Raw genomic sequence first — 26,291 nt, forward strand, 5'->3', positions numbered from 1 at the left:
TTGTAATAACTTTGGTGATCCTCTGATTTTTAATCCAGCACCATCATCCAATCTAATCATCTAACCATCGGCTATCGGTCTGACGACAGTTAAGCCTCTGGAGGCAACGGTCAATATTCCTGGAGTTCCGATGTTGGTTACAGTATAACGTTAAGGAATGTAAACATATTTGTTCTACAAAAACAATCACAAGGTAGCCACGTTTTAAAGCATCCCCTGCTTTATGGTCTATTTGACTCTAAATGGGACCATAATTTACTAAATGAACATCATGCTGTATTGAAGAAGACTTGAAACTTGTGATTGAGACCAAACACTCATGTTTACAATGTGAGAGGTAGGCTCATTAGACTTCTACATAATCACACTTCTTTTTGCAACCAGAGGAGTCGCCCCCTGCTGGCTATTAGAAAGAATGCAAGTTTAAGGCACTTCCGCTTTGGCTTCACTTCTCAGACCTGTAGGTAGCCTACTGGGACCACAGTGTGACATTTTTACACTTTGTTTTTTTAATAAACAATATAGAACATGTTTATACTTCTATGTATTAATTAGTGAGGTTTAGAGGTGCTGGTAGGAGGATTTTGTTAACTTAAGACAGAGTCAGGCTCGCTATTACACCCTGTTTCCAGTCATTGTGCTAAGCTAAGCTAACCAGCTGCTGGTGGTAGCTTCATATTTACCACACAGACACGAGAGGGATATCAATCCTGTCATCTAACTCTCGGTAAGAAACAAATAAGTGTATTTCCCGAATTGTTAAACTGTTTCTATAAAGCAGATACATAACAGTGTTGAATCAGTATCTTGAAAACTTGTGCACCATCTTTTCTTTACCCTGTATCCTCTTCTGGCTCCAACACTAATCTTACTCCCTGCCCTGTCCACTCATAATCTTGACCATTTCTCTTCCTCTCCACCTATTCCTTACCCGCTTCCCTGGCTTTATATCTTTTTTCCTGTTATCGCCTCTCATGTCCCTTCCTTTCTCTTCTTCCTTTGACCCCTCCACCTCCTCCACCTTCTCCTCCTGCCCCATCATTACTCCTCTTTCAGCGCTCATCTTTCTAAGGCTGGCGAATCCCCCAGCACAACAGTGCTATTCTGCTGCCTACTAATAGAATCTCTCAGTTCGTCTAATGGATCTGTCAGAATCTCCCTGAGCACGGGAGACAAGATAGATTGATAGGGAGAGGGAGAGAGACATTGAAAGAGAGGGACGAAGAGACAGCGAGACACAGGAAGAGAGAAGCAAAGAGAAAAAAGGAGAGACGATCGCGCCGGGGCTCTCGACACTTTTCATCTGTGCCTCGGGAAGTCTCAGAGCAGCAGCTCCACTGACACTGCCAACCAGCGACCATATGTTCTGTTAGAAGCAGTGCCACTTAAGGCCATCCCATTGTCACCACGGGATAATGACAGTTTCACATAGGACAGGTGAAACTAACCGACAGGTTGAGTCCTTTCCGAGAGTGAACTGTACTTATATGCAGAGGCAGGCTTTGTTTCTACTTTTTTTTTGCTGCAAGGACACTCATCACCCGGGAGGAATTCTTTGTATAATGCAAGTGAGAATAAATCTATAGCTTTGTTGGCTCGCTGCCACTGCATAAAGTGAAATCATTATCACAATAATACCCTTAAAACACATTAAACAACCTTAAATAAGGGGTTCTCAAACATTTTGGGGCCAGGGATCACTTACAGGGCAATTTTCCAAGGACCCCCTCTTAATCGTAACACTGATTAAACATAATGCTTACTACCATTTGTACTCTTAGATGCCACTGGAACTACATGTATCCTAAACGTTTCAACCAAAATACTTCAGACCTGTTTCACAGTGATTAACAGAAACACATTTCGATTTGAATCATGTTAAGATAAGATGAGATAATCCTTTATTAGTCCCACAGCGGGGAAATTTGCAATGTTATTGAATGTTAATGCCACTGATATACCTTTAAACAGAGGGTGATTTCATTCAATGTGGACTTAACTTGGCAGCATTTATAGCCTATCGCTTTTAGAAATGTACAGTAGTAAGACTGGGATAGTCCTAATGAATCCAGATAATTAAACTTTCCAGTCTAAAGTTGACTTTCAGTAAGTGCTTCAACTTAAAAATATTGAACTTATTGCTGTGTGTCACAATCATATCAGAGTTTCCATTGGCCCAAAGCCAACGTGGGTGGGAGTAATGGACACAATATGCTTGTTTTATTGGCACAAATGGTCCCCATCTGTAGATATGCACTTTTTAATGATACAGAGCAATTTTATAATTCATAGCAAATTATTTCGCGGACCCCCTGACAGAGTGTCACAGACCCCACTTTGAGAATCACTGCATTAAATAGTTCATTGTGGTAGTTAAAGTGAATGCATATGTCCTTGACGTGTTTGGTGCCGTGGTGGATTTACACTTTTAATTAAAAAGCGTAAGAAGGACTTTGTCATTGTCTTTCTTTGTTTTTCTGTTAAAGTTTCTCTGTGTTGTGCTATTTATCCACCACTGTCCTTACCAACAATCCTCATTGATCTGTTCAAAACAAACCTTTTGTGCATCAAATGGTTGTTTCCTGGGAAATAGATACCAGGACATTAATTCAAAGCCTTTTATTTACTACCGATTACTGTTGCATTATATCAGTGGAAATGTAGCAAAATGGATATCTATGTATCTGATGGTTTTACAGATGATTTAAAATACATCCCATAGTGTTCATGTCTAATTATCCTCTTATTATTTTCATTTCCAGTGGGGTATCTGCAACTCACCGTTGTCTGTGGCGATGAAGACAGCTGTGTACTTGTTGTCATGGACATAAGGAGACTCGCGGTCCAGCGGGGCCGAAGTGTTGACAGTTCCTGTGACTGGGCTCACACTCAGCCAGCCTGCTGGGTCTCGCAGAACAGCATACCTGGAAGAAAGTAAATACAATAAGTAAGAAGTTGTGACCATATAGACACCAGAATATCATATACACTCTTGCAGAAATGATGTCTTTCCCGTTTATTTTGGTCCTATATGCTTATGTCCCATGCCTGTCATAGACAGACAGCCCCATGGACACAACAAAAGACAGGCATTTGAATACTCCATATTTGCCACATACAGTGTATAAGTCCAGCTTCAAAACACATTCCCATTTAGAAAAATAATAAAACAGAGTTTATTGTTTTTAGGATATCTGGGCATGTGAAATCTGGGTGCAAATAAATGCTTTTGCTCATGAAAAAGATACACAAAATATATATTAGGTCTGTCAAAGTAAACGCGATAATAACGTGTTAACATAAATTTGTTTTAACGCCACAAATTTCTTTAACGCATTAACGCACCTTGCGATTTTACGATCAAGTCAGCACACTGACACACTGACAGCTGTTGTTGCCTGTTGGGCTTGAGTTTGCCATGTTATGATTTGAGCATATTTTTTATGCTAATTGCAGTACCTGTGAGGGTTTCTGGACAATATTTGTCATTGCTTTTTGTTGGTAATTGATATAAATAAATAAATATAAATATATTAAATATAATATATACTGTAATGCTTATGTCTTGCCTCAAATGTTGTCAGGAACATCTTGTAGTGTACTGTTTAGCTATAAAATGAGAAAGTTTGTGACTCGGCAGCCATATTGAGATCAGTTGAGGAAATACCAAGCACCGCCCACCAGCCGGAGCAAACTTTCTCATTTTACAGCTAAACAGTACACTACAAGATGTTTCTGAAAACATCTGAGGTGAGAAATAGGCATTACAGTAACAGAATATTGATTCATATTTGATCAGTGCTGCCTAGTTTGACCGTTTGATCGGAGTTTGCGAGTGATTGACAGCTGCCTCCGTTGAATGAACAGCCAATAGGAACGCTCTCTCTCTGAAATGACCTGTGATTGACTAAACTCTCTTGTCACAGGCTACTTTTAAAGCCTGAAAACAGAGCCATGAGGAGGTGCAGAAGTCTAGTTATCTCTCAGAACACTTGAATTACAATATGCTGAAAAGTTATTATGGAATTTTTGCCCAATGATGCCAAAAATATTCTGCATACTGCAGGTTTAATTTGCGATTAATCACGTAAAATATTTTAATCGATTGACAGCCCAAGTTTTTTTACACTGTTCTGGAGAAATAAGGATTTGTTGAAATAAATAATATAATAATATATAGTGCACTTCTTTAATCTGGTGCTGCTGGTGACAGTATGCCACAGAGGCTCATAATGTTATGGCCGAAAACGCAACATTTCAATTAAGAGTTTATCTAAGAATTTTTCTGTGAAAGAAAGAGGGATGTTGTGTGGTCTGTAAGAGTTATAATCTGTAATAAAGGTGCTGAACAAATAAGAAAATGGTGTAAAAATGGGGCCAGAGTCACTTGTGCACAGGCTCTACCCCCGTGCAGCTCCTGCAGGGCCGAGATTTGAAAATGATGGACGACCTCTCCAAAAATCTCGCGGGCGAACGGCCAAGCCGGCATCTTCTTGAAAACGAGCCGGATCGCGACCCTGCTAATGTGGCCACTCAGCCGGCCACTGATGGCTGGTAGATGGTGATTGGAAGGGGCTTGCATCTGTGTTAATGTCACGCGTGATTGATTTAGGAGCTTTCTTGCACTACTTTTTTTTCATGCACATACAGAAATGTCCACACGTGCATATTCTCTCAGCACATACCAGTACTTTGACACAAGGTCTTCTTCCGTGAAACATCACTCATACATGCACAGAAGGCGCACACATGCAGCTAAAAGTTTTCTCAAACACACACGCAGACACACGAGGCTACAGACTTTCTTCACCACAAGGCCACTATTTGCCAAAGTGCTCAGCAGTAGACAAATTGTCTTTGAAATGGAGCTCTTCAGCTAACAGAGCGCGACAAAGCCTTGGGAAATGGCTTTGCAATCAACCTCTGCTCACACCTTTTCCCCTCTCGCTTTCACTCACACGCACTTTCCCTGCCATGATTACTACTGTTCACCAACACATATGTTCTACTGTAACCGAAAAGGAACTGCTGCGAGGTTAAACGCACTATTAATAATGACGCACATTTCTTTGTACATGCTCTCTTTCTTACACACACACACACACACATTTGTGCGAACACACGTTGAGCACCGACATGATTCATAAGGCCAACTCCTCCAATAAAACAGAGCCAGGCTCACAGGTTATTAACCTCCATATGTCTCACTCCTCTCCATCACTGGCTTCACTATCAGACACACACGCACGCACACACACACACACACACACACACACACACACACACACACACACACACACAAGAGTACGTACAAGAGTACAAAAAAGTGTTTAGGGTATTTGATGTTAAATATGTACTGTATATACATTATCTTTACTATATGTGTTAGTGCACTAGGACATGACCTATATTATCGGCAGATATTATCTTAAGTATCTTAATGTACTGCTCAGCACATATATTGGTCAGATATTATATTTTGGGAGATATTCTTATTCTCAGCAGCTTAGCTTAGCTTAGTTTAGCCCAAAGACGAGAAACCACTGGGCAACCTCAAGGTCAATAAGGAAGTGCCTTAAACTTGCATTCTTTCTAATAGCCAGCAGGGGGCGACTCCTCTGGTTGCAAAAAAAAGTCTGATTGTTTAGAAGTCTATGAGGAAATGATCCTACTTCTCACTTGATTTATTACCTTAGTAAACATTGTAAACATGAGTTTATGGTCTCAATCGCTAGTTTCAAGTCTTCTTCAATACAGCATGATGTTCATTAAGTAAATTATGGTCCCATTTAGAGTCAAATAGATGATAAAGCAGGGTATGCTTTAGGGCGTGGCTACCTTGTGATTGACAGGTTGCTACCACGGTGTTGTCCGGTCTGAGAGTCGTCTGTGTTTTTGTCTTAGAACTTTAACCCTTTCACAGTGTGTTTCCAGTTCATGAAAGTTAAATGTAACATTTTTGTCGCCTAAAAATGTCTCATTCAGCGCGCTCGGTTGTACTTAGCTCCATACTCTCGTGTCACTTCTGGTTGCAAAAAAACAAGATGGCGACGACCAAAAACCAAGATGGCAACAGCAAAAATGCCAAACTCAAGGCTTCTAAACGGCAGTCCACAAACCAATGGGTGACATCACGGTAAGTATGTCCAGTACATACAGTCTATGCTAGAAACAGGGGAAATCAGCTAGGTAGCCTGGCTCTTCCCAAAGGTAACAAAAAGATCACTAATTAACATATTACAGTATATATCATTTGTTTAAGCAGTAAAACAAATGAATACGATAATGAATACACTATAGTATTTCTGCCTGGCAACATCAACATGGTGACGCCAAGACTGCTTCCAGGCAAAATCATATCATGTACAGCCTCCTACATACTCAATCAGTATGTACTACATACTGCCTAGAATGAACGATTAAGTATGCCATTACCAGCAGACTGTTCACACTGAAGCATGCTGAAGCAAGACAGTAATGTGATGCCGTAACATGACTGACGGCCGGTCTCACCCAGCTAACGGCTCCCTCATATCTCCGGATACGTCGCAGCAAATTTCCAAACGGACATTATTTGGATAAATTGACCACATATTGGAAAATCTAAATGGTTACTTTCTTAATATTTAATAAAGTGACGTATTAACAGCTTTTAGCCTGGATCAAAATCTCTGAAATTGCAAAGTCTGAGGAGACGCAATGCATAGTGGGGCAGTTGAGTATGTCCAGTAAACTCACGCCACATACTCAGAAATTCTTGCTAATCTAGCATACATCCGGGCATTTTTCGCATTCACAAAATCCACATGCAGTTGGAAGTCACTACATACCCAATTTGATGTCCTACTTAGTGTGTTAGTATGCGATTCCAAGCACAGCCCCAGTCCCAAAATATCCAACTATTTCTTTAATAACCAAATAAACTCAAAATGTTTTCTTAAAAGCAAAGATATACTAGTGTTACAGTAAATCCTGACACCAACAACAACAACAACAATCTCAACAAATGAGCTGTGTAATACATACATATATTTTGACATTTTATACACTACTACATATTTTAGAGTGAAGCAGAAAATGTGCTTTGTGTTAAGCGGGTTTGAAGTCTGGAAATCAGCAGAGCAGCCCAACCAGGATGTATTCATCCCTGAAATCTTCCTTTAAATGTTCATTTTCATTCCACAAAAACTCACATTTTCACTCTAAAGCGCAAACCCTGGAAACCTCTTTCAGACACGAGGGATATTCCATAGCTGGCAGCCAAATACAATGGATCTATGAAGACCGCTGCTAGCAGGCTATTATGTTTCTTCCTACAGTAGAAGTTCTGAAGAAGTGTAATGCCTGTGTCTGCTTTGGTGCGGGCTCAAAGGTAACCACTAAATGAGTCAGATCCACTGTTCCTCCCCCATGTGCAAACATGGGAACAGTCCATTAGAGCCCTTTAAAGGGCAAATTAGAAAGACATTAAAAAGCCATTAGGAATATGCATCTGGTTATACGCGGTTATCTCCAAAACCAGAGAAGGCCCAAACAAATCAGTCAACAAATGAGACAGCGCGCAAACACAATGATCACACATGTCCTCGTTTAGCTGCAAACACACACTTCCACTTTAAAAGCAAGCGGAAACTAAAACACACAACTTAAAGAAAACATGTCTTGTGTGTTTTGCTTGCACTGTGAAATAATTCCCAAGACAGCAAAGTGATTTGTCCAGGTTTTTGCTGGAGTGGCAGAAAGAGCCATGTCGTCAGGCACACACTGTGACCTCAATGTTGGTCTTTCCACTGGTCTGCAGAGCTACACCCTCAGGGACGAGGTTACTCTGAGCTGCTATAGCTGGTATCAGAGCCCAGTCAGGGTGTGTGTGTACATGTGAGTGTATAAGAGTGTAGGATTTGGTAAGGGATTGCCCTTAACTGTGAGAGGACACAGAGGAGCCTGTACGGGACAGGCAGGAGACTAGTGCATCAGGTGTCTCATTAGAGGTGATCCAGAGCCCAGGGCCGGCTTTAGGCGTAGGCCGTATAGGCGGTTGCCTAGGGCGCCACCTTCTGGGGGGCCTCTAAAAAATCATAATTAAAAACAAAAAAATAAATAATGCAGGCGGGCGCCCTTCTGTATTTTCTGCATTGAGGTGACAAATGAACAAATAAATAAAGACTGAAGAAATATACTGTTCACCCCTGCAACTGTCGTTGTAGTGAAACTGACGAGACAGTTTTAAGCCAACAATATCAGGGACTAATTGTTTATTTATATTGTAATAAATACAGTTATTTATGAAAATAAAAATCAGAATTTTTGTCTTAAAACTATTGCAATGTCTGATGTGTGTTGCGGTTTACGGGGCTAGGGTTAGGGTTCTGGCGGGTGAACCCTAATCATAGAGTGGCGCCGCCGGTCGCGGGTACTCCTAATCTGAATTTGCATAGGGCACCCTGTCATAGCCAGAGACACAATATAATAACCTACAAGGGTATTTCAAATTGTTTTACACGCGCCTCAGAGAAGCCATCCTTCCAATGTGTATTAAAAGCAAAGGATTGGTTTAAATTATAAGTCAAATTGAAATGATCCACTTTTAAATTGAAAATACTATGTTTTAGGAAAATTTTGCCAGCATTCAATAAGAAAACTGTGCAAAAAAACAAAACAATGTAATACAAACGCTACAAAAACCTAGCACAAAATGGAGCTTGATAAGACTAAAAAGGGAGTCTTAACCAATACACATTGAGGATGTAAATAATTTATTTTGACAGCTAACAGTTCTTATCTGAGAGCAGAGTTTCACTGTCGCTCTTGTGGATGTGTTGAGACAGATGAGCTCTTTCTAACTCTGATCTGAGTCTTGTTCTTGAGTTTTCTCAGACAACTCAAAGGGATCTGGGAGCAGGAGAGAGAAAGAGGCTTGCCGCCCACTCAAGCAAAAATGCTTGCATACATTGTGCGCTTCTGTGTGTGTTTTTTGTGTCCCTACCAGGTGTGGGTGGAATACACAGAATAAAAGAGAGACAATTTGCGGTAAGAGCTCATTTAGAGAGGAGATAAAAGCTGAGTAGTGAGCGCCGTAAAGGAAAGCTCTTTGCATAAATGCCTATTATTGCTTGTTTGTTTTCTCTTAAGTAAGATATGTTGCTGGCACCTCTTCTAAGTAGTAGTAATATAGTGTGGGTGTTCAAATGCACATATTTTTGCTGGATCAACATTAAAAACTATTACTGATGATGGATCTCTATTGGGGTTAAAAAACGTATCTCCTGAATCGGTCATTGCACTTTTCTAATATAAAAAGTTGACCATTAAAGTGTTTTTCAATTTAGTTAGTTTGAATCCTATCATACAGTATGTTGTTTGTTCCGCCTGTTGTTTGTTTGCCTGTTAACTAAAATATTAAATTGAAAGAAATATTACAGCAAATGTGAGCTCAACACAAATCAACTACTTTTATTCTTGTATAACATATAACGTAACATATAGGACATATCAAATGTATTAGTGATGTTTTCAGGCATTAGTAAACAATGACATTGTCCTCACACAGAAAAATGACAGTATTGATCGTTTTCTAAAATGCTTAGAGCGACTTGTTAATGTTATCCTATAAGGCAGCAGTAGCGTGATGTTGATATAACATTGCCAAAAGTCTTGAGCAGGAGGTTAAGGCTGGATGGTTGGGTGACCTGGACACAAGAGACCACAGTCTGCATAGAGTCTGCCCTGGGTTCAGTCGACTAAAACCCAATGGGATTGTTCCATTGGGTTTTGGATTACTGCGGAAAATAAGCTCTGTGGCAAAAACACGTTTATGATACTTACACGTTTTGTTCAGCAATATAGTCTCCACAAATGAGCACCACTTTATGATTTTTGAAGTGTGAATGCAATCGGCAGAATTAAAAAGCTAACGTTAGGCTATAAACGAACTACACCACGGTCGCATGAACGCGAGTATACACAACAAGGCTGTAAAGGCGGACGAGTCGGCGTGATGACTTTTAGTAGTCTCATTTAGCCACTTGTTAGCAACCGCCTTTCTTTAAGACACATTACGTTTCAAAAATTCATGAGTGGGATATTTCTTGATGTATTTTATGTCGTAGAACAAAACGTTAAAACCCCTTAAGCTTCTGTTAACCACAGGTTAGGGATCTAACTAAAAACTCATTCAAAAAACCAACTGACTTCTAGACGAGGGAACCGGAAGTGCTAAAATGCTAACTCATTTCCGGGTATTAGGGCTCATTCCTGTTGCACTCTATTCCTGGAGAAATATCTGGCTCTTTCAAGGCTAAATGCTTCATTATGTTCACTAGCTAGTCACTAAGTCTGTCTGCCGTTTGGTGCGGGAAGGTAGTGTACAGTCGGTACGCAACAGCTACCTGCTGCTGCTGGTAATGGAATCGATGAGAGCACTGAGATTGAACCAAATCTTTAAAGTTGTAGGCCGTAAAACCAAAACAATGAACTGAAAGACGCAAAACTGTTCTGTATAGCTGAAGGTCTAAACTACAGTTAGTCATCATTCTCTGTGGGTTTGTCACTATGAGCAACTTATTTAACATTATACATATTCATTGGACCCATTGTTCGTGCATGAAATTTTGATTAATGCAGCTTTAACCAGACCTTACCCATAGAGGTGATATATCAGAAAACATTCACATGCATATGCATCATTTTTGGATTTATATGGGTCATTTTGACACAGCTCCCCAGTCAAACATCCAGAGCTACAGATCAGGTTAGAGCCCACATCTAACTCCCGAAGCGTACGCTGAATTCATCCATCTCTCCCTTAAAGCTGAGCCTGTTTCTCTGGTGAGCCCGTGTGGGATTCCAGGGGGTTGATGGATATTCATGCCCTCACCTCCCTCTCCGAATGAGCATCATTAGGTTTCACAAATCAGGCATAACAATCTAGGACGGCTGGTCAGGTCATGCATATACTGACTTTAAGAGGCAAATAGGGTCGGAGTAGTGAAGCATTGGTTTTCCAGCTGTTGGAGCTATGAGATGATTTGGGAGACTTGAAATTTACACAATATAAAAATACATGCAAAGAATATGCCAGTGCTTTTTATATTAATATTTTACTTTTGATCATTGTATAATGCATTTTACTTTGCTTTTGGGCTTACTTCAATAGTCAAATGCAATTGTGTGGAAAAAACATCCCCTCTCTCAGTGATAAAGTTCATTATATCCACACACCTAGGCTATCGGGGTGTTGCTGGCATCACTTCATTTCCTGGGAATTGTGAGTTGGTCAAAGGTACATAGTGAATACAGGTGGGGGCACTGGAAAGGCTGGAAGCTAGACTACTGTTTGGCTGATTAAAATGCCCAGCAGTAAGGAGGAGATAGGGATGCATAATGAGACAAAGATCCGTGTCAAACAACACCGGCGCAACATGTGATTCCCAGGTGTTTCTACTAAGCTTTAGAGCATAATGATTGTCTGAGGCAAAGGGAAATGCATTCAATTTTAATATTTAAATGTTGTAAGTACGTGTGTATTAGGGGTGGGAAAAAAATGTATTCAGCACTTTTTTTTTTTTTTACGATTTTGAAATAGATTTTTTTATGCCAGAATCAATATATTTGCTTCATTGGAGTCTATGCAGACGTAAAAGGAAGTTACCGCTTATCTTGTTGTAGTCTGAGTAACGTGACGTCATATCCGTTCCGTATCCGTCAACCTAAACAAACAGTCGGCTGCAGCGGGCCGAAACGAGAAAGTAGACAATGGCGGAGGGTCCACGTGGATAAGACCTGCACCCTCACATTTTAAATCCAAAGTGGTAAACACTACACATACAGTAAAGTATAGAAACACTTTGGGTTTCACACACTGCCAGGAAAAGCAGAGCTAGACATCATGGTTAAAGCTGCATGCTAACTCTGTCATTGACTGGAGACGTTATCGGATTGTGGTAACGTGCGGTTAAGCCAACCGTCACTTGCATTTTCGTGGTCAAATCGGCCGACGCTACAACTGTAGAGCACCCATATACTGACATTTACTGTGTTAAATGCATTCCAACGGCCCCGATGGAGCTGACTATGGATGTATAAAGAGAATGAAGCTGACAGGAGAGCTAGTGACGCACTTGGCGAAGTTAGCGGAAGTACACACGTGTGACTACGTCCGGTTTTCAAAATAAGGTGTTAACAAAGGGAACTTTAAAATTTTGCAATCAATTAACTTGAAATTGATTGGATTCTATTCACCAGAAGTATAAAACATTACATGTCCCTTATAAATTAAAAAGAAAATACCACTAATTTGTGAAGGAAACGTCTTTATTCTTTGATTTTTGGGTTGCTGGAAATTTTTGATGACTGATGTATTTGACTTCAGGACATCTCTGACTACACACATGTTGAAAATCAAATATTCTTACCGTATTAATTTAGATATTTTCCAAAGTAAAAATCCCTAGAAGTGTATGATTCAACTTTTTCCCATGGTTTAGTGTTAAATAAGTTAACAATAAATCGTAATATCGAATCTTAATACTTATAAATTGCAATACATATCGAATCGGCACCCAAGTATCCTGATAGTACCATATCGGGAGAGAATCGGAGTGAATCGTCTCAGCCCTTGTATGTATAAAGATAGGAGAAGGTCATACACCTCTGCTCTGTTTGGTCACTTGAAAAGCTGACCATTTAGTCCTCCTATGAAACACTATTATAAAATACTTTATACCCCCCTTTACAGACACACCACCAGCACCACATAAGAGCTTAGTCTTGCTATTTTAAGTGCCAGTGTTCCCCCTATTCAGTTTTCTGCAGTGCACTGCAACTTAGACAAGTGTACACTCATACACTTGGATGGCAATGACAGCATATTACAGGAAAACCTATTATGCATTTCTCTGACTACCCCCTTCTCTTCCCCCCCGTTTTTCTGACTTTCCTCTTGTTCTTTCTGTTGGCTCTTACGTTATCTTACTATCTTTAACTGTCCCTCTATCACTTTATTCTCTCTCTCCTGCCAGCAAGATATTCCAGTGATTGGAGTCTAGAGAGAACGAAAGAAAGAGCCAATGCTAATAGTGTGTTTCCATCTGAGCGCTTGAGTGTGTGTGAGCAATAGATATGAGAACATCAATCAAGAAAGTACAGGGGTTGTGCCGACTTGTGTTTGGTCGTAACAACTGTACGCTCCATCCAAATTTGCAGCTAGTAAAAACAGAGCATGAGGACAGAAAGAGGGAGGGAGGGGTGCAGAGCAGGGAGAGTGAGATAAGAATAGGGATCAAGAATGGAGATAAGACAGAGACATGAGACTGGAACTGTGAGTAAGTGTGCAATGAAAATTAATTCTCTCCCCACTTTCTATCGCAGCATCCTCCCCGTCTCCTCTCGGCTCTGTTTCTTCTCTGGTGGTTTCATCTGAGGTGCCAGTCAAAGTCCCAATACCCACAAAGCTCAACGTCACCTACCATCAATTATCTCTAAATTTATTTTGGATGCAACTCGACCCATTTAAATGAAGTATTAAGACCAGTGACCCGATCGGTCTTGTATTTAAATGAGCTCAGAGGTCCTATAGGGCGATGTTTCCCAAGCTTTATTTCTGGGGACCCACTTTTAAAAATGACAAACCATCGTGACCCAATTCACGATAGGCCTTATCTATAAATCCTGAGGAGAGCAAATTTGTGTTCATGACCGTTTTTACTGCCATTTCTGCATCACCTTATAAAACAGATAAACCGCCCATTTTGAACAGACAGATAAATCACAACTTCATTTTATGCATGTGTTATTGAAAACATGTACACATGTTAAATACTTTATAGATGAGACCAAATAAATGCATTCATGCAGAGTTAAGGGGCTCTTGTTTTCTTCCTCTCATTAGTAAAACAAATAGAATGTACGCTAACCTTTCATATTAGGCCCTGTTCAGACCTGGTATTAACATGCGTCCTGAATGATTCGATCACAGCTCTAAGTACAGGTGTGAACGCACTCAAGACGCATTGAGGACGCAATGAGATCCGATCACTCAGACCACATTCAGAGGTGGTCTGGGCCACATATGGCCACATTCTTTAGCATTGTGTACGCAAATGTGTCCTGGGCCACATTGAAGGACCGCCTACTTAACAGACATCCCGCTGGGATCCGCGGGGTCTCACTGTGCTCCTCATGTGGAATAGACCGGTAGACGCGAGCGCTTGTCTGCTTCACAGCATGGAAACAGCACCCAGCACCCAGCAGGAGACAGACAACGTAAGCTGCTGGACAGTGAACAAAGTGGAACATTTAGCTGACAAATATTTCCCTCAGATGTTGATGGAGCAAATGTCCAAAACCCCACATGGAGATTTAAGTGGCCAGACAATTGCTGACTGCTAGGACTAATAAAATGATGCTAGTAAAGATGATCATGTACTTTTCTCTTGTTTATTTCACCTGCAGACCTTCCCCGAAAGTGCCCAACTCTTTGCAGGAATCTGTTGGAGGTTGTTGGCATAAGGCCTTGACTAGCCGTCCCATTGACATGGCAGATAGGACTAGAAACAACACTTTGAACACGTCATTGAGCTAAAGTGAGACTTTTACTGCAATATAAGTCAGAGGTCAAAAACATTTGGATTCCTTTGGATCTGTGATAATAAAGGCATGATAGAGGCATATTGAAAAGTTTCTTTTACAGTTTTTATCCTTTTTTTTCTGAGACACAGAGAGAGACAGAGGGAGAAGAAGAGAGAGAGAATTTGGCTTTGAAGCCATTGTGGTTGAAAAATAAGGGACTCCTTTGGGGTCGCCTACAAAGTCCTCGGTCAGCCTCTCTGGGCTGGATTTCAACTTTAAACTGAGCTGAGCTGCCCAGTTTTTTGGCCAACCACTGCTCCCGGCCGTGTGGACAAATTACCCATGTCACACCTGTTCATATTTCTGCTCTGTATCAGCACAGCGCAGCAGGTCTATACAGGGGAAATAAATGTGACAGCACTGAGAAAGGGGAAAGCAAACGCTGGCGCCTGTCGCATCAATCATCTGTCAGAGAGATTCAGTCGAGGTTTGTCTTTTTGTACGTGCCGGCGGGGAAAGTATGTGAACTTTGAAAAAAAGGTGTAAAAGAAGGCGTGAACGGGAGTATGTGATGGCATTTCAATTAAGGTATGTACAGAGCTGGATGTGCATATGCATGATTATGAAGTGGCTGAGGGGTTTAATTTGCATGTAATGGAAAAATGTCACAGCATGCTTCACCAGATGTGGTAAAAACTCTTCCTGTAATTCTTCATCCTTAACGTACTTACAACTTAAAGCCGACTTTAGTCAAAGCCTGACCTTAACGTACTGTATGGGTAGGCAGGGAATAGCTTGTAGGAACACATGAAAACAGCTAGAGAGAAATGGTTCTGTCTCAGTGCTTGAAGTGGGCCAGTACCAGCATTTCTTCATTTTACTCCTTGGCGTACTGTGACTTTTTCTTACGTACCGGCACTTCTCACAAGCTGCCAGTACTCTTTTCTGCCCTCTCCAATTTGAGGTTTCTCTGGTAATTCATAATTGAAATTCATAACGGCGCAGCGCCAGAGTTTTTGCGCCGCACCTCATGAGTTGTATGAACATTAAAACTATGTGGGGAGCATCTGGACAAGGGTGAGAATGAGGGTGCTGTAATTTACCAGTACAATGTTCACTTCCTTTTTGTAAAATAATCAATCAACTGATTGTTCGTCATAACTTTTTTTAATTGTGACAAATGTAATTAATGAAACATAATACAAACGATTTCTAAATCTGCTCTTTTAGGGCAAACATTTTCAGAAGGGACGGCACGGTGGTGCAGTGGTTAGCCTCACAGCCAAGAGGGTCGCAGGTTCAAATCTGGCTTGGGGCCCTTTTGTGTGGAGTTTGCATGTTCTCCCCGTGTTAGTGTGGGTTTTCTGCAGGTTTTCTGTTTCCACAGTGCAAAGACATGCAGGTTAGGTTAATTGTTGACTCTAAATTGCCCGTAGGTGTGAATCTGAGTGTGACTAGTTGTCTGTCTCTATGTGTCAGCCCTGTGATAGTCTGGCGACCTGTCCAGGGTGTACCCCGCCTTCGCCAAATGTCAGCTGGGATCGGCTCCCAAAAATCTTGGGGTAGACCCAAACCTAATATCTCCTAGTATCTTTTATTCACTGTAGAAATTCAGAATGTGTCTTTTATCTTGCTGCATAATATGTATGAGCATCCTGACTGGGACACTGCTCCTAAAACCTGAATGATCCCCTACTATAGGCTACAAATAACACAGGAAGAGCACTTTAACTATTAACACTAAACACACCACCGTAACCCCATAATGTTGCAGTGTGAATATTATTAGAGTATTATAGGCCTAGTATAGAAGATGCATAGCCCAATATAGCAATAACACCACAACTGATTATGACTGACACAGTATTAATATGCTTAAAGAAATAATGAATAACTGGAATAAGTCGCAAGAGATTACTGATACCGGCCGATACACAGGCCAACATGTCGATAAAGGGAGTACTGGCACTTTTTTTATTCCATTTCAAGCACTGTCCTGTCTGAATGTAACGAGTGACAGCAGCCACTCTTTTCTCCTTTAATTGTATTCTTTGTGCTTTGATTTCTTCATAGTATGTCTCCACGGGTGGCAGCACCAGAGAGGACAGTCTCTTTGCTCTGTCTGTCTTCTCGTTAGTTACCGATCCGGTGTCCCATCCTAGCTTGAATCGGGCCGAAAGCGCGACTGAATACGTGCTCAACCTACGTTTGATTGACCTCTTTACACAACCTCAAAGGCTCTCTTCGCTCTTTTCAGCCCTGTTGACTATTGTTTGCTGCGAGCCAGGTAAAGTCTAGAGAGGAGGCCCTCTGCCAACTCCACTCAACAACTGCTGACAGTCCGCCGAGTACGCTGAACAAAGACCCGCTGTGTCGACTTAACGGCAACCGTGAAGCGAGCGCAGAGAGGAGGCGGGCTGGAAATCAAAGACTAAAATGAAAGGTTTGCATTGTCAATATTTGGCAGGAACAGAGAGGAGTGTGCAAGGACACTCCTTTGACACATGAATGCAAAACCAGCTATCTACAAGAGTGTCTCTGCACACACACACACAGCTGACACCAGCGTGCTCTCTTCACCGAGTGTAACATCATTTTCATAAATTAGCAAGCTTGAGTAACACAACACAGGACACAAAAAAAGTTATTATCATAATAAGGTGCATAATAGCACCTCTTTGCATCAGTTGAAAACCATAACCTTGTAATTAAGAGGAAGAAAAGCAATTTACTCCTGCTTCACAGCACAGCATCCCTCTCTGCCTGTTCCTCTTGGCATCTTTTAGGATTGTTTTAATTATTTCCTGGCATACTGACTGTATGACTAAAGCCTCTCCCTGCCCCCACTCTCCGTCTCTGACTCTCTCTCTCTCCCTCTGTCTCCCACTCACTCTCTTCCCTCCTGTACCACGCATTTGGCATGCCTTTAGTCAGCTGCTAGGAATGAGAAACAAATCTAAACATCTGATTAGCCTGTAATCAGCCCCCTCACATCCCAGAGGGACAGATGAAAGAGAGGGAAGAAAATGGAGGAGACGGTATGACTCAGACCGTCTCGCTCCGCTGAGTGACGTTAAAATGAAAAACTCATATCCTTGAAACTTGCACCGAGACAGCCCCGTCTTCTGCTTTTAGATGATGCAACGCTGCCTCAAACGCGTAGCCCTGTACCAGATTGGGTGACAGCTCGGTAGAGTAGAGGTTTGAAGAAGTATGCAGAGTAAATGCAGTGACTTTACGCTGTTGGCAAATGCCAGTTTGATTCCATTTTTGACATCATTAAGCAAGCCAGCAGTGCATATATAGGACACAATGAAAACCAGTTCACATCCCTCCCTTCCAGCCAATTAGTACATTAACACATGGGTTAATTACATACATTTTTTTCTGTATGCTGGAGAACTATTTCAAATTTCAAACTGTCATCTTTCTGACAGCTTTGCTATGACACTATTGATTTCTCTTATTGCCGCCTGTGCATTGCAAACAAAGACTAAACAGAGCTGAGCCATGGCAGATAGAAAAGCTGTTTGAACGTGGACGCCCAACAAACACAAAGCTTTCATCCGCTGTTCGACAAATGGTGTTAAAGGGAAGAAAGTAGAAGGAATAAGTGTTGGGGAAAATATATTTTGTTTTACAAATTTCTTCTAACAAAGATTTCTAGCACTATGTGCTACTACCTATAATCCAGTGTAAACTATCATGTAAAAAGTGCACACATGCCATCAAATCAAGGAAAAATTGTGATCATGCGTAGTTATTCCACACTTTGCCTACACACAAAATTTGTTTAGTTGTAAGAATGACCCAGTTACCGGGTCTGCAGTTTTTGGACTCTTTTTGCAGGCTTAATTTTTAATGTGATGTGATGAGAAAAGGGAGAGAGAAGGAGGAGGGAGCGAGACAGACGGCAAACTTCTGGCCAAACAAAATGTTCTCTGCTGTTATGAGTAAGGCCAATTTGAACTTCGGGCTAACTTTTGGAATTAGTTAGCGCAAGTTCAGCAAGCGAATTATTGATTTCCTCTTTACTTTGCTCTCCTGTTTCATCCCCATTACCTTGTACTTTGTGCACTTTGTGCAGCATCCAGAATATTTAACTGGCCCAGAATATCTCGCTGGACACATTTGCAAGGCAGTCTCAGCCAATCAAATCTTCTTTAATGACAATCTACTTGTATTATTAACAACTTGTGACATTCAGTGTGTGAATTACTCTTCGTTGGCTCCTTCCCAAGATTATGTCCCTCCCCTGTGTGCTCTCTTTATCTCATGTCCTACATCCTCTCCATCTCTCTCTTTCTCCTTCTGTCGCAGACAGGGACAATTTCGGGCAGATCTTAAGGTGATCACACCGTCTGACCTCTCACAGGTCAGCCTTTGTAGCATTCGACACCTCTCTCCTTCACACGGACTCTGTCATCCTCACGGTCTGTCTGTCTGTCTGTCTGTCTGTCTGTCTGTTCGTTGATCTGTCTCACTTTCTCTTTCCTTCCCTCGGCTCCTCAAAGCTACCTGCCAGTTTTCATGCCTGACATTCCGGTTCCCCATCCCTCTTCCTTTAAGTCCCATCCCTTTTAACTTGAATATGACCAGAGTGAGAAGTGCAAGTAGACAGGTAGCTGCTGAATAATACATGACCCAACTGTTTGAGATTCTGTCTATTTTCAAAAGCAAGGAGAAAGTAAGAAAATAAGTTAAAGGTATTTCAGAGGAGATGGAGAAGTCGTAGTCGTAAGTCTGACGACCTCTGAGCGTTTGCTAAACGTATAGTAGAGTGCTTCGTGACAACATATACTATCAGAAAACATACTGGAAATGTTTTTATTTTTAATGCTATCGACGGATTTTTTCCTTCCAGACGTTTCTATCCAACTGTTGTTCAAAGCATTCTGTTTCATCTGAGTACAGCTTCTCCATGGGGAGCAGACTCTTTGGAAATGTCTGGTTTATTTCGACCTGTTGTCTGGTTTCAGTGGAGAAAAGCAGCAAATATTGACTCTGATCACTTGGAAGAAAAAAAACAAAACACCACAAACACCCATTTAAAATGTTTTCAGACGAGTTGCATTCAAGCTCTGTTCAGTAAAAATTAGTATTGACCGAAGGTAAGGTAACATTTTCATGAAGGGTTCAAATGTAATCTTGTAAAATGTAATTTTTGGTCGAGAAAGTTAAATAAAGACAGTTTGAAGGAGATGTTTTCACAGCAACATAAAATAGATATTAGAGAGGGATTTATGACCGATTTAACCGTCTAACACTAGCTCTAAGCAACTTATAATACATCATTAAAACTACTGCCAATATTTTTTTAATCAAAGCAAATATTAACATAAAAATACAATAATTTATTTTCTAATCATTTGAAATGTGTTTTTATGCAAAAAGATAGATGGTATCTTCTGTAGTGTGTGCACTAAGAGAGTTTCAATCTAAATAAATAATGACATGTTTTCATTCTGTTAATGTCACAGTTAAGAAAGGCTGTTTAAATTGCCTTTTCTGAATTGTTTTTACTAAGGCTGTCAATCGATTCAAATATTTAATCGTGATTAATCGCATGATTGTCCATAGTAAATCACAAATTGTAAATTAATCGAACATTTTTTATCAAAATATACCTTTAAGGGAGATTCGTCAAGTATTTAATAGTCTTATCAACATAGGAGTGTGAAAATATGATTGCTTTGTGCAAATGTATGTATATATTTATTATTGGAAATCAATTAACAACACAAAACAATGACAAATATTGTCCAGAAACCCTCACAGGTACTACATTTAGCATAAAACAATGTGCTCAAATCATAACATGGCAAACTCAAGTCCAACAGACAACAACAACTGTCAGTGTGTCAGTGTGCTGACTTGACTATGACTTGCCAAAAACTGCATGTGATTATCATAAAGTGGGCATGTCTGTAAAGGGGAGTGTATGTTTGGAGTGTTATTTAACCTCCTTTGCAACAAGCTAGTATGACATGGTGGGTACCAATGAATAGGTTTTCTAGTTTCATATGATGCCAGTATCTTCGTTTTTGCTACGACCTAAAAATCACAATTTGCGTTAATGCGTTAAAGAAAATAGTGTCGTTATAACAAATTTGCGTTAACGTGTCATTATCGCTCAATTTTTACACAGGTTTACATTTGGGCCACCAAATTTAAGGGCTTGGTGGCCCATGGGGCCAGTGCTTAAAAATATTGACATCTATCCCTGTAAAGTAAAATAAGTCAAAGTTGACTTTTGGTTTCATAGAGGACACAAACAGCTGTCTCCTTGGTGAAAGTCCTCTGTTTGTCCATCCACCCCGACCTCCTCCTTACATGGATTTTGTCGCTCTTACACTACGTCATCTGACTTCCTCCTTTGCTCCCGTCATTTTTACTACAGCCACTAGAGATTGGCGGCGTCTTCTTGTATCCGTATCGGTGATCAACTATGTGAATAGATGATAACGGCCTTCTAGACCTACTAACAGGCCCCTTCTAACCCATATCTATGAGGCTGATAACCGCCGATAATGCCCATATAATCATCTGATATTATTTGAAGCGGGTGACCAACACATTCTCACTCCGAACTCTCAAATACCGCTGCTTGGTCAGTGCCCCTCTGCATCAGAGACAGATGCACAGGGTACCCCTCTTTTGTTACTTTTGGACAGACCAGGGACAGCGTGTCAAGATAAGCTCGATAAATGCATCGTGTCCTTTCAAAATAAACTTCAGTTTTTACAGAAAGTTAAGTTTAGGCAACACAACCCCTTAGGTAAGGTTAGGGAAACTAAATTCACTGCCTAGCGACTCACGGGACTGATGGTACCAACGAGTCACGTGACTAAAGACTGACGTGACAAACTCTCACGTTGTTAATACTACGCCACTTGCTCCGGCCATCAAATAACGCCACGGGTGGGTTTACATTAGAGTTAGTTGAAAGCCCAGTTTGTCACATGCTGTTGCTAAAGGATGCGTCAGTTTCCGATGCCGATGGACACTACATACAAATATATCAAGAAAGCAAAGAAAAGTAAAGCACAATCTTCTTGTCTCTCCAATGTATCAACTCTCCACAGACTATCCTCCATGATTCACTGGACACCGTGTTCAAACTATGGCCATGAGTGCAGTTACTTTCTGCTGAAAAGACAGTCTCCTTCTCCCATCAAGCATCAATTACTTCAGTGTAAATAGTTATTCGACAACCGATGAGAGTCCTGTCACTGGAAATGAGACCTAATTGAATTAGCCAAACTTTCTTAATGACACTTTAGATTATTTGCTCCCCTCTTCACAGCTTACTGGATTGGCACCGGAGCAGCCTGAAGAGTCAATTTCCAGATAGGATTTGAGCAAATATCAGGGTAAACTTTCTGACTAAACTTTCTTCCAGATTTCAGGGTACAAAACTACCCTGAAGTGCTGCATATTCCCTCAATGTCAAGCGCCCACGCATCAAGCCAAACACTTTTAGAGTCAGGGGTTTTTACCAGAGATACAGTTAACTTTTGTCAAAAGCAAGTCCAACTCTCTCCGTCTCCCATCAACGCTGTCTGTCGTTCCCTCTGTCTTGATGTGGCTTTCTTCTTCAGCGCTCTCATAAAACCATTCTGCTTGACTAAAGCTCTAAACCAGTCAAGAGGGCTAGAAAACTTCTTCAGCAGACAAAATCCCTCCATAGCCTAATAGGTTGGGCTAAATACTGAACAGGATTAAAACAACTCATGTTTGCTGTAATTATGTAACGTGTCCTTTCCCGAGAGAGAGGGAGAGTGCGGTCTATTTAAGGTCAGTTTTGAGTCTGAGGAAAGGGAAATTGCTTTGTTGTTGTGTCTAATTATTCTTTTCACCCCTGCGCCAAATAAGGTAAATTAAAAACAGAACTCCTTTTGCCCTGAGCACTGTTTTAATTAATTCTATTTAACATTTCAAAAAATATCTATTAATAGATGTATCATGGTATTCTTGTGAACTGTAGATGTTGTGTGAAACATTTCTTTTATCATTAAGATTTAATTGCATCTCCTCCAGACAATCTTTTGCTTCACTTCATCAACTTTATGAAAGGAAAAAAAAGACGGCTGATGAGATAACTGACGACTGGGAGACCATTAGGGGCTCATCAGAGTCTGGGCTACTTCAAAGTGTTTGCGGTCAAAGATTTCATTTATTTATTTGCTGAAATGTTACTCCCTCCCAGGCAAATAACCTGTTTCTTGACAACATTAAGAAGAAAAAAAAAAGTTAAAGGAAAGCTGTCTAATAACCTGGGTAATGAGATAGCCCCGATTAACCCTGCGTGGTTCTTCTTTGCTGAGGGCTAAAAACCAGGCTAATTAGAAGCTTCACAGCACAGCCTGTTGCTATACTCACTGCAGCTTTTGAATCATATTCCTGCATTCTCCAACTTAAGAAGGAATCAATAATTGTTGCAATTTGAGTGATTTAACCTTCAATAAACGTTCGTGGAGGTAGTAAGTAAAGGACCGGTGTGTAACAATTAGGAGCTCTATTGGCAGAAATGGAAAATATATAATTTAGTGTACCTGAAAATAAGAATCGTTGTGTTTTCGTTACCTTAGAATGAGCTGTTTATATCTACATAGGGAGCGGGTCCCCTCCACGGAGTCGCCACATCGTGCCATGTTGCACCACCATGTTTCTACAGAAGCCCAGAATGGCTTGTGCCGGAGTCGATAACGTTACTCGCTCCCGTCGCCACCGCTCTCTCTCTATTGCTTCACCACTCACTTCCCTCGTACACACACACTGTAAGCACTGGCTCTGCTCCAAATGACCTACGCTACTCTTACAACAACTGGCTTTAGAGAGGGCCACTCACGTTTTCGCGTCGGCCACCGTAGCTCTCCTACACGCTCCCGGCACACGGGAGAGGCTTCAGTTGGTTCCAATCTCACCGCTAGATACCGCCAGATCCTACACACTGCTCCTTTAAGGCTTGATCTTAATTCTGTCATCCTGTGTAAAACATGTATGAAGACCGAAACTCTAGTGATTAGTACCTCATTAGTTGGCGCAATTATGAACAAGGTGTCATATGGACACCTTTGTTCCTGCACCTGCCCTCTAGATGTCCTCAGTGAGCTTCTTGCAGCTGCAGGTCCCCAGATTGCTGCTGTGATCAACACCTGCCTACACACACCTGTCATACATCAGCTAATTAGTGTTTCAGTATGTACAAACAAAAGAAACTCAATCATTCTCACATTGAGATTTGTTCTTAGCATTCAATGCCACTAATGTTGGCTCTGCTCCATTTATCACTTCAATCAAAAATAAACTCAGCATACAGAAAAGTGAATGTATTCCAGTTGACTCAGCTCCTTTACAGACTAAATAAGGCAATATATCTTGATTGTCCAGCGCTTCCGCGCGCTGTGCGTAGGGCACCAAGTGCCGTAGGCTGGCACAAAAAGCCTGGCCATTACCACTGAGGTGTCACGGACCTCGCGGTAAAGACAGCTCAACTTTGGAGCAATATGTACCCCCTTTCCCCATAAGCTAGCAAGACATGTTTGGATTTATCATAATCTCAAAATTCATATGCTACCACTGTATTTCTACTATCTTAAAAACTGAACCCTGCTACGGCCTTCAAATGGCAGTAATGTTAATACCAGTCAGATGATCCCCCATCATTGTCAGAGGGTTAAAAGTAGGCCAAGTAAACCAAGAACTGAGTAGGAGAATAATTCCAATTTTAAAATCATGGTCAATGAGACTAATTCAAATATAAACTATGGTTCTATTTTTCTCTTTGAGATGGTTAAGAAATAGGCCTACCAGAAGGCTACAGTTTTTTTGTACTATTCAAACAAGACAATTTAATTTGACAGATTCATTGTGTTACTGTTACTGGTGCACTCTAGTCAGATTTCATTATTTGAAAAAATAAAAAATAAATAAATAAAAGAGTTGATCTTCAAAAAATCTTTTTCAAAAAAGGAGTCTTGAAAAAAATGAGGTGTCTCACAATCAAGGTCAATATGATAGCTAAAAGCAGGTTAAGAGGCTATATCAATCCTGTGTGCACAAAAATAACACTGTTTAAGAAACCTGGCAGGGAGCGCTTAGCGAGCACACAAAAAAAAAAGAGGTAGGGGGCACCAGCTAAAATCTTGCCTAAGGCACCAAATTGGTCAGGGCTGGCTCTGTTTTTGTCTTTGTCAGAAGGGTTAAAATATCAAGGAATGAATGTCAGTCACTTACTAAAACGTTCTCTGCAAATTTTCCCTACAAATAAAGTCAGATTTTCAGAAATGTATCTTCAGTCAATTTGTCTATTTATGTTTTCAACATCAAAATCCTTCTCTTTCCTCTTCCTGAAAAGCATTGAAATATTTTTGATACCTATCCTGAACTTGCTGGCGTACAAATGTTTTTCCAATCAAATATGATTGTGTGGCGACGAGCTAATCGTGCCAATCATATAAACTTGTATTTGATCCTCGTGCAGAGTAAAATCACAGGTGAAGGTGTGTGTTTGGATTTAGATGGGCAAAAACTTTATTTACTCGTCAAAACATTGTGCTTTATTAGTTTCTCTAGTCTTCCTTCTCCTGATCTAACAAATGTGGGTGAGGGAGGCAGGGAGGTGGCCAACTGTCCTCTACAGCTCCATATCACACCACCGTATTCACTAAGCCATGCCCTTCGAGCAATCCAATCCTTGATTTAAATCCCTCTTGTAGCTGTGTCCATTCCATACATTTGTAGTTCACTCGCATAACGTCAAATTACAGAAGATAAAGACACTCTAACTGTGACTTTAACTACCATTTCTTTTTAAACATCCCATCCTAACAGACCGCCTGAATTGCAGTGTATCTCAGAGTTTTCTTACATTTCCTTTTACTGAGTTTAATCAGCTCAGCTAGTGACGAGTGTCACATGATTTTTCGATAGAATACATGATGAACCAACAATTTGGCATTGACTAAAATGTCACCTGCTATTATGAATTAAGCTAAAGCAGCATGGTAAATATTTTGTTCCCCATTAATCCTGTCTGAATGGGGCCTGAGTCTGCTTTGGGTCGAACTGATTGGCACAGGTTGAAGGACAGTGATGGCCACTGCAATTCCTATAAATCACAGGTGGACCCCAGGTTTACAATAGTTAAGTGCAAATAGGCCTAAGCTGCCATTTGGTGCATGTGCATGAATCTTGTTGTTAAAATATTAATGTAGTCCTCACAAATATACACATACAATCATGCACGTGTGTGTGCTGCATGGGCACTGTGTGCTACTGACTCTGACCAGAGAGAGTCACACCGATTGTGTTCCATGTCAAATGCATTTGACCTCCACATTCCAGGGGGCGGGCAGACACACACACACACACACACACACACACACACACACACACACACATACACACACACACACACACACACACACACACACACACACACACACACACACACACACACATAGTTATACAGAGGCAGACAGGAGAGGAGATGTTTTTAGCCATTTCATTCTGTGCATGCTCTCTCTCCCTGTTTCCACCTCTCCAACTGTCTGTCTTTCACAATGTCCTCAACCTGTCTACAGGTCACAGTTATGACACTTCAAAGTCACTGTTACTGGCAAACTGTCAGAGGATGAAATGACAACAAACACAGAGGCCAGGAAATAAATACAGAAATGTATGCCGAAGATGAGAGGAGCAGAACGGCGAGGATAAAG

The 26,291-nt window shown here is 40.9% G+C and overlaps 1 protein-coding gene across 1 annotated transcript in view; it reads right to left on the reverse strand.

Annotated features, from left to right (window-relative positions):
- cdh13 (cadherin 13, H-cadherin (heart)) overlaps positions 1-26,291 on the reverse strand; it is a 441,664-nt gene that overhangs the window by 37,910 nt on the left and 377,463 nt on the right. The window contains exon 11 of the mRNA XM_074631905.1: positions 2,782-2,924. Coding sequence (XP_074488006.1) covers positions 2,782-2,924 — 143 coding nt within the window. The remainder of the gene's footprint in view (positions 1-2,781; positions 2,925-26,291) is intronic.

This window comes from Sebastes fasciatus, chromosome 4 (assembly GCF_043250625.1).
Source record: "Sebastes fasciatus isolate fSebFas1 chromosome 4, fSebFas1.pri, whole genome shotgun sequence".
In the NCBI taxonomy this organism is placed as follows: Eukaryota; Metazoa; Chordata; class Actinopteri; order Perciformes; family Sebastidae; genus Sebastes; species Sebastes fasciatus.